Source organism: Martes martes, assembly GCF_963455335.1.
Source record: "Martes martes genome assembly, chromosome: 16".
NCBI classification, from domain to species: Eukaryota; Metazoa; Chordata; class Mammalia; order Carnivora; family Mustelidae; genus Martes; species Martes martes.
Genome location: NC_137904.1, coordinates 40,240,272 through 40,248,578, shown reverse-complemented (window position 1 = coordinate 40,248,578; position 8,307 = coordinate 40,240,272). Strand labels below are relative to the sequence as shown.

Here is an 8,307-nt window from a genome sequence, read left to right as displayed (position 1 = left end):
GCTCATTTCCACCCCCGCCCCCAACCTCAAGGGAGGTTTCCTGAGGAAAGACTGTATCGGGAGGTTTTTAAGGAAATATTTGCCCACCAGAGCTTGAAGAGATAAAGTGATTTTGACATTCTCTGGCTCTAACAGCCAGCCACCTGTCCTGGCAGATTCAGACCCTCACCTGTGGGAACAGAGGCCACAAGGCCAACTGCAAATCTATTCAAGGTCCTCCCTGCAACGCTTGGGCTCCAAGGGGAGTGAGCCACCCAGCCAGGTTTCCTGCACCCAAGCGGGAGTTTGAGCAAAGAGCACCAGGCTCTGCCTCTTCCTCCCCCTCCTCCCCTCGAGTTAGGCTGTGCTCCAGGTCGTCCAGAACAGAAACTGCCAACTCTGTCTTATTAAAATCCAAGTGCTTTTTTCAGAATATGTGATTTTGCTTCCTTTTCTTAAAAAACAAAACAAAAGAAAAAACCCCACAAAAACCAAAAGCAGACTGGAACCCAGTCCTTTATCCCTATTGTGTCCATTTGCCCAAGAGATGTCCGTATTTGAGATAATAACTTAAATATTCTCGAAGTGGAGGTAGTCTCTCTCTTCCTAGTGGGATGTCTTCTTGGCTCCTTTTCCAAACTTGGCATCGAGACCGAGACCTATGAGAAGGGAGAAGATGGGCTTAGCTTTATGACGAGAAATGAAACCTACCAATGATTTTGAGAGTAGCATGGTGGGAGGGGAAGGTCAGCTTGGTTCTCCAAAACGGGGGCTTTAAATAAAACTAACTCCAAACACTGGTTTTATAGAACTCCCTCGGAGAAAAAGTAAGGCATCAAATGAAAAAAATCACCAAGATATAGATAATTACATATGTATTTATATATACATATATATATAAAGTTACATATATAATTACATATATATAATAAAATACAGTAAAACTTAAAGAAAAAATGTCAGTACTTCTTAGTTCTCTCATCTCCTCCATAACAACAGATTGGTAGGGAGTAAGTACAACAATTTTATCTGCTCAGTGTCGGAGGAAACCCAAGTCGCTCGAGGAAGATCACTAAAATGAAATGCTCATTAGGAAGGGTGGATTAGGAGCAATACTTGCTTTTTTTTTTTGGCTTCCTCTCCTTTCTTAAAAACATCTTCTCTAAAATAACTAAATCAGGGGCGCCTGGGTGGCTCAGTGGGTTAAAGCCTCTGCCTTCAGCTCAGGTCATGATCCCAGGGTCCTGGGATCGAGCCCCACATCGGGCTCTCTGCTCAGCAGGGAGCCTGCTTCCTCCTCTCTCTCTGCCTGCCTCTCAGCCTACTTGTGATCTCTGTCTGTCAAATAAATAAATAAAATCTTTAAAAATAATAAGTTAAATAAAATGAAATAAATCAATAAAAATAAATCAAAATAATAATAATAATAATATAAATAATATAAATATAACATATAAATATAAATATATAAATTTATATATATAAATTTATATATATAAATATATATTAAAAATTTATATATATTTATATAAATATAAATATAATAATAATAATAATAATAATAATAAATAAAAAAAATAAATCAGGAAAAAAAATATCTAAAGTTCTGTCACAGGGCACCTGGGTGGCTCAGTTGGTTAAGCATCCGACTCTTGATTTTGGTTCAGGTCATGATCTTAGCGTCCTGAGATTGAACCCCGAATTGGGCTCCGTACTGAGCGAGGAGGCTGCTTGGGATTCTCTTTCCCTCCGCTCCTCCCCGCTCCCTCTCGCTCCAAAAAAAAAAAAAAAAAAAAAAACTTAATTAAAATAAAAAAGGAAAAAGCAAGCTCTGTGACTGCTGCTCCATGTGCCCAGAGATGTGAACTCCACAGGGAACTTACCCAAGAACACGAGTATGGTGCCCACCCACTGCAGGGGGCTGATAGGGTTGGCGAAGAGGATCACAGAGGCCAAGATGGTGAAGAACTTTCGAGTTGTGGTGATGATGGAGCAGGTCAGGGGGCCAAAATACACAACTGTCATAAAGATGAAGCTCTAGAAAGACCGAGAAAGTGGGGTCAGGCCAGGTCTTGGGGCTCTGCCCCAAGGTCAAAGTCTGTGGCAGTACATCAGGGCTAGTCTTGCCGCCCTTTTCCCCGAGCCTGGTCGGTCTTTCTCGGGGAGGCCAGGCTACCCGGTCTCAAGGTACTCACCTGACCCAGAGCACTGGTCAGGCCAAAGAGCAGGATGTTATAGATGATGGTGGGGTATCTTTCGGCAAAGCTCAAGAACTCCCAGAGCTCCCCAGTGAACAGGATTCCTGGGGAGAAATGGCAAAGGATGAACAGAGCACCTTGTGTGCCTGTGCCGGCACCCGTGTCTGTACACAGCCTGGAAAAGGACCCTACAGAACGGGGTGTGGACAAATGCAGGGACTGAGTTCACACTAGGCATCCTGCTCCTACTTTCCTGCTGAGAGAAACTAACCGAAGACTCTTCCCAGAGAGGCTTGGGAGTCGATTAGCTACTGCTGCCAAAATCACTGGAAGCAGAGATCCTCAGATGTTAGGGAGACATTGACCCACGCATCCCCAGCTCAATGCAGCCCCAAGTGCTGGCCACCTCCAGCCATCAGCAGCCTCCTCCGTTAACCCCACTGTGCTGTACAAAAAATACTTCCTACTCGCGCCCAGATTTGAAAAGAGGTTAGGAAGCATTGATTTAAAAGCACATGCATTCGTATTCAAACTACAGTCAGTATACGCCAAATACCAGTATCTCATCTCTCTCAGAAGGCAAGTTCCCAAGGCACCCCTGTGACCTGCTACCACATGTCCTCCCAGGGAAAATGTCACAGGTCTGCCTACGATCGTGCCAGTCATGAGTAGCAAGCAGAGCCCGCTTGCTGGAAAAACCTTCTCCAGGAAGGTTTTTCCAGGGGCTTGGACAGAAGGGCATCTTAGGGCTGAGACAGGCCTTTGGCCTGGGCAAAGTTTGCAACCGGTGTCTGAGCTAGGGATCTGCTGGAGGACAGCAGTCTGCCCTCTGGTGATGTGTGGAAAGAACAGCAGAGCCGCTCCTTACCGGCTCCCAGCAGCAATGTCGACCAAAGGTTGATATTCAGCATCATGTGGTTGGAGCCTGTTTGGTAATGAGCTCGCATGTGATCCTGGGAAACGCCCGTTAGTCCATCCAGGGTCAGAGACAATAACTGGAAAAGAGAGGGTGCACCCTGCAGTGAAGAAGGCCACCAGGGCCCCTCCCTAACCCAGGACACAGGACTCTCACTTTTCTGAGACTCCTCACAAAGCTGCTGTCTTAAGACAGTCCTCAGAACAAACTGCTACCATTTGGTCAGGAGAGATGGTGCTGGCTGCCCACTGCCCCACCGAGGCACTAGAACTCTGAGCCACACAGTAAATGTAATCAGAGTGGGATGGGAGGCAGTGCCACGAAGCCTGGAACACATGCTGAGCCACATATTTTTCCTGTGAGAGTAGAGAACGGACACCTGGTACTGGCCTGGTAGTCTCCCGGCCTGGAGGAGTGCTCCGGACTAGATTCTCTGCTCCTACTGCCCGGGATTAGAAGCCTGGGCAAAGTGAGCCACTAATTCTGCCACTTTACAGCCGTGTGACCATGGCAAGTGACTTAACCTCTGTGTCTGTCTTCATACAGAAAATGGAGCTAATACTACATATGCTATAAAGTTACTGTTGTAAAAATTAACCAACTAGGGGTGCCTTGGGTGGCTCAGTCGTTAAGCGTCTGCCTTCGGCTCGGGTCATGATCCCGGGGTCCTGGGATCGAGCCCTGCATAGGGCTCCTTGTTCTGCGGGAAGCCTGCTTCTCCCTCTCCCACTTCCCCCTGCTTGTGTTCCCTCTCTCGCTGTGTCTCTCTCTGCCAAATAAATAAATAAAATCTTTTAAAATAAAAAAATTAACCAACTAATAGGTAAACCACTGGGAACAATGCCTAATACACAGCAAGCAAGAGCTACTCCAGTGTTATTTTTAAACTCTGGCTTCCATGTTTCTCAGAAAGCCACAGTGAGAAACATGCTATTCCTTCCCTATTTGCTCTCAGGTCTCTCCGGCCTATCACCAGCACTTAAACGCAGGCCTCAGAGTTACCCCTCAGGAGAGCTGAGATGTTGTTCAAGATTTCAGTCTTCCCACTGAGGCCTTAGCAGAGCCAGGGGCCATGTAGCAAGAGACAAAGACCCGAAATGGGGGGCAAGGAGCATCGCAATCTCTCTCTGGATACATAACTGGCCTTTTGGATGCCCAGGTGGGATGCTCCTTGGTTGTGATTACTGGAAAAGGCTGCCTTTCCCACCAGGATCACATACCAGAAGCAGCTCTCCGTAGCCAACTGTGTGTTCTTCCATCCCAACTACTTTCTTGGGTTTGTACATGAAAAGGGCCACTCCAGCCACAATTAGCAACACACACAGGTACTTGGCCATTGGGTACTTCTTCTTCAAGAGGGTAACTCCAAGAAGCATGACTACAGGGAAGAAACAGTGGAAAATTTGGATACCCACAGGCACTGATGAGCCCAACACTGTCCTCTTAGGAGACTCCTGTGAGAAAAGAATGTCTGAGAAGAAAGGCCTACAGAAGCTACGAGGAAGACGCAAGGCTGGCACCTCGATAGACAGGGTTGAGCAATGGGGAGAACAAAGGGCAGAAGGCAGGGAAAAGGCAGAGAACAAAGGTGAACAATCCAAGAAGGAACAAGGGAAAGGGTGGGGACAGTGGATGAGTGAGAGGTTGAAAGAAAGAAACTGACGATCAAAATGGGACCTAACTCTAATGACAATGTAAGCACACAGGACACCAAAATGACTGGCATGTGAAGCAGACTTGATCAGCCTCTAGCTTCCAGCCCATGTATATCCAACACCACCAGAAGTGATACAGAGGACAGGATGGCAGGGGGAAGGGATGGAGGGCTGGCTTTGGAGATGCTGTGATGGGATGACAATCGGAAGGGACACACAACTCTAGCAGACGAGCAGAGAGCCTACTAGAGGAAGAATGACAATGGTAGATAGAGGGAGACCATCTGCTTCTGCTTACCTGGGATTGGCTTGCAGGATTTACCAAGGACCTGAAATGAAATTCAGCAAATAGTATCTGAGCCTCTGGGATGTGCCAGGCACTGTGCTAGGTACTCTGTTAAGAAAGGTCATGTAGGGTCTGCACCAGAAACCACAGCCTATCACGGCCAACCCACCACTACTAGACCTCAGATCTGTGGTTCTTTGCCCTCTGAAATTCTCCCAACACAATCTCTTTTATTAAAGTCACAGACCTGAGTGAAGAATTCTTAGTTCTTTTCAAACAACTTCTGAGCCAACCCTCATCACACCCTGAGGTTTCACCTGAGTCGGATAGTTGACAAACTGCAGTGCCGAGTTGCTGGAGACCATGGCACCCAGATAGGAGACAGAACAGGCGGCATAGAGCCAGCTCCGAGTGCGATCCACCCTGGCAGTGTCAAAAAACTGGATCACTGGGAAAAGACAAAAAACTTGTAAGAGAAACCTGGTGGGCCCGGGATGGGCCACTGAGCCAAAGCTGAAGCCACGTGAAAGGAAATGTGTCAGATAAGACGAGAAGCACAAAGTATTTCTGTCTTCTTAGACTGGGAAATCTCTGAAGGTTATTCAACTCTCCAATCTCACCTATACCTAACACAAGACCACATGCAGAGCAGGAATGGGGGCTCATTCAGTTCAAGGGACTAGTTAGCTCTGCTGAATCCCCCAGAGAACAAAGAGCAGCTCAAAACATGTTTGAAGCAGACACATAAAGGAAAATCAAAGAGAAAGAAAGAAAAAAAAATTAACTGTTCTCAACGGGGATCTGGCACACAGAATACCCATTCTCTGCACATTTCTGACTCAGAAGTCGGTCTAATTTAAGGAAATAGGATTTCGCCCCATTCCAAAGCCATTAGTTCTGAAGACTGAACAGAGGCTTTGAAAGCACTAAAGAGGGTGGGAGTGTTGAGAGTTAAACCTTAAATGTGGATAGGGATTACTAGATTACTAGATAGGTACTCACAGATTTTGGCAAACACAGCATTGATCACACATTGAATGAAGACCAAAGTTAAGGCAAAAGTGAACGTCTCTTGCTTGGCTCCCTCCCCATACTTTCCTCTTGTTCTAAGAATTAAAAAAAAAAAAAAAGAAAAAGAAAAAGAAAAGAAGAAGAATTAGTGTATTTCACTCAGTGTCATCTAGTATGTCTAGAACCACCGAAAGCTTTAAAATGATCTTGCTTCTCTGGATGTAGGGACAATTTGGTAAGGTTCACTGGCCTCATTCACAAAAGGGGCTGATTTTATTGGATCTAGAAGCCAGACATCCCAGCTTGCTGATCCGGTAGCCTAGGGAAAGAATATCCGTAAAGGAAGGAGCTAGAGGAAACGTGGAAAATTGGACAGCAAACGAGGTACCCCAAGCAGCAGATGAGGGAATGTGGGCAACAGCAGCAAGGCCCAGGGCAAAAGAACCAGCTGTCTGCAAACATCTGGAAGTAGCAAAGAGGAGCTAGTAAGCAAGGAAACCTGTGTGGGGGGTAGAATTCTCAGCCTGTAAAACCCAAGCCCTAAGAACCAACAGGGAGAAAAACAAAGAAGAAAAATAACCAGGTCCCGAGAATCCGGAGACCAAAATCTGAGCAGGCTCATCCGCAGCTGCAAAGGCGTCAGGGGGCCGGGAGGGCGGGCAAGAGGGAACACCCGGGTCAGGGGCCAGAGGCCCGCAAACCAGGCCACGGGGGCGGGGGGTGGGGTAGGAAAATCTGCGCTCGCGCCCCGGGGATCTGCTCACATCTTTTCCTGCAGGATCCCATAGTAGAAATAGCAGACAAAGACGCCAAGGAAGCAGAGCGGCAGGCGCAGCCGGTCGGGCAACAGGGAGCTGCTAGCGGCCATGAGACGCCCGGACGACCCGGCCGGAGACCCGCTCACAGCCGGCAGCGGCAGCGGCGGCGGCGGCGGCGACAGCTCCAGCCGGACATCGCCGACCGGCGACAGGGGCCTCATAGGAGCTGCATGCGACCGCCGCTCAGTAGGCCCCAACAGCCACCGCCAGAGCTGCCAGCTCAGAGCCTCCGAGAAGGAAACGCCTCGAAACCCAAAAACCGTTCCCAAGGAAAGGACACCCGCCCTGGGACCTTGCCTTCATTCCTGATGGCCGAAAGAGCCACTGCCCGGACATTAGTGCCGAGCCCTCGGGCTCTTCCGATCAGGCAACTCCGAGGACAACTGTGCCTCGGAGCTCGACGGGATGGCCTAGGAGCTATGCGGGCGAGGAGTGATGACGTATATGGATGTGGAGGTCACCAATTGGCTGCGCTGTGCGAAGACGACAGGTGAGCTGGAAGGAGGCCGGCCCGGGTAATCCGAGTCTCTTCGCCGGTTGGCAGTAAGGCTTCCGCTGGGTCCTAACGCCAGGGAGTCTAATGGAACCTCAGCGCCCCCTAGCCGCTGCCCCGCGTCGGCGTCTCACCTTCTGCAAGAAGAGCATTCAAGGCCGGCGTTTGTTTGAGAACCGTCCTCCTTCTAAGGGCCCATCGCTAGGCTTCAAAGGGGTAACTCTACCTGTCGCCTATATCCGGGCGACAGTTTTCCCAGCCCGGAAACTTGGGATAGACAATTAGTAGCACCCCACCTTGTCGCCTCTCGACTGTTCTGAGGATTAAATGAGCTGAGGTTTGTGAAAGTGTTTTAAAAACTGTAAAGTGTGCTATGCAAGTTTAAGGCATTATTAGTCATTACACATCATTACACGTTCTCAACTCTGATCCTACTTCCTCACATCCTAGAGGTGGAAATGGAAGCTTATTGAAGCGGATTCCCTCCGGTTACACCTCACCAACAGTGGAACAAACCCTCATGCTGCCCTCCAGATTTTCCCGTTCATGACCTCCTTTTCGAACCTCTCCCTCATCCAAGGGTTGGGCCTCCACCTGAGGGCCCCAAGAGCTAGGGCAAGACCCCAGGACGTTCCACTACAACCTCCAAGCCCCACTTAGTCAATGGACTCCGGGCTGCTATCTGGGTAGAGGCTCCTTCTCTGCTTCTGACAGCCCACTTCTTTGGCACAGCCTCAGGCAAAGGAAGGAAACTCCGGGCAGCACCACACCCATCACTCCGGGCCTGACTCACTAAGGCTTTGGGGGTAGGCCAAACATCTTTCAGGGGGAGGGGTAAGAAATAGAAGACAGGGTCTGTCCTCAATCCCCCATCTCAGTGGTGATAGGGCCCCCACATTTGTTCTCTCGCCCAGGAGATTATTCCACGGAAATCAGCCTGTGATGCCAAGG

The 8,307-nt window shown here is 48.7% G+C and overlaps 1 protein-coding gene across 2 annotated transcripts; it reads right to left on the bottom strand.

Annotated features, from left to right (window-relative positions):
- Positions 1–383: 383 nt before the first annotated feature.
- SLC35B1 (solute carrier family 35 member B1) lies at positions 384–7,277 on the bottom strand. Of its 2 annotated transcripts, none has more exons than XM_080826528.1 (9): positions 7,161–7,277; positions 6,037–6,140; positions 5,352–5,482; positions 5,047–5,077; positions 4,314–4,471; positions 3,046–3,172; positions 2,175–2,281; positions 1,863–2,016; positions 384–638 (listed from the first exon to the last, which is right to left on the bottom strand). In XM_080826528.1, exons 3-9 carry the CDS (start codon positions 5,397–5,399, stop codon positions 586–588), a joined length of 678 nt encoding a protein of 225 aa, XP_080682654.1. In that variant the 5' UTR covers positions 5,400–5,482; positions 6,037–6,140; positions 7,161–7,277; the 3' UTR covers positions 384–585. The 2 variants fall into 2 exon arrangements, with proteins under 2 accessions (XP_080682654.1, XP_080682653.1); XM_080826527.1 differs by having other exon boundaries at positions 6,810–7,255.
- Between the last annotated feature and the right edge of the window lie 1,030 nt (positions 7,278–8,307).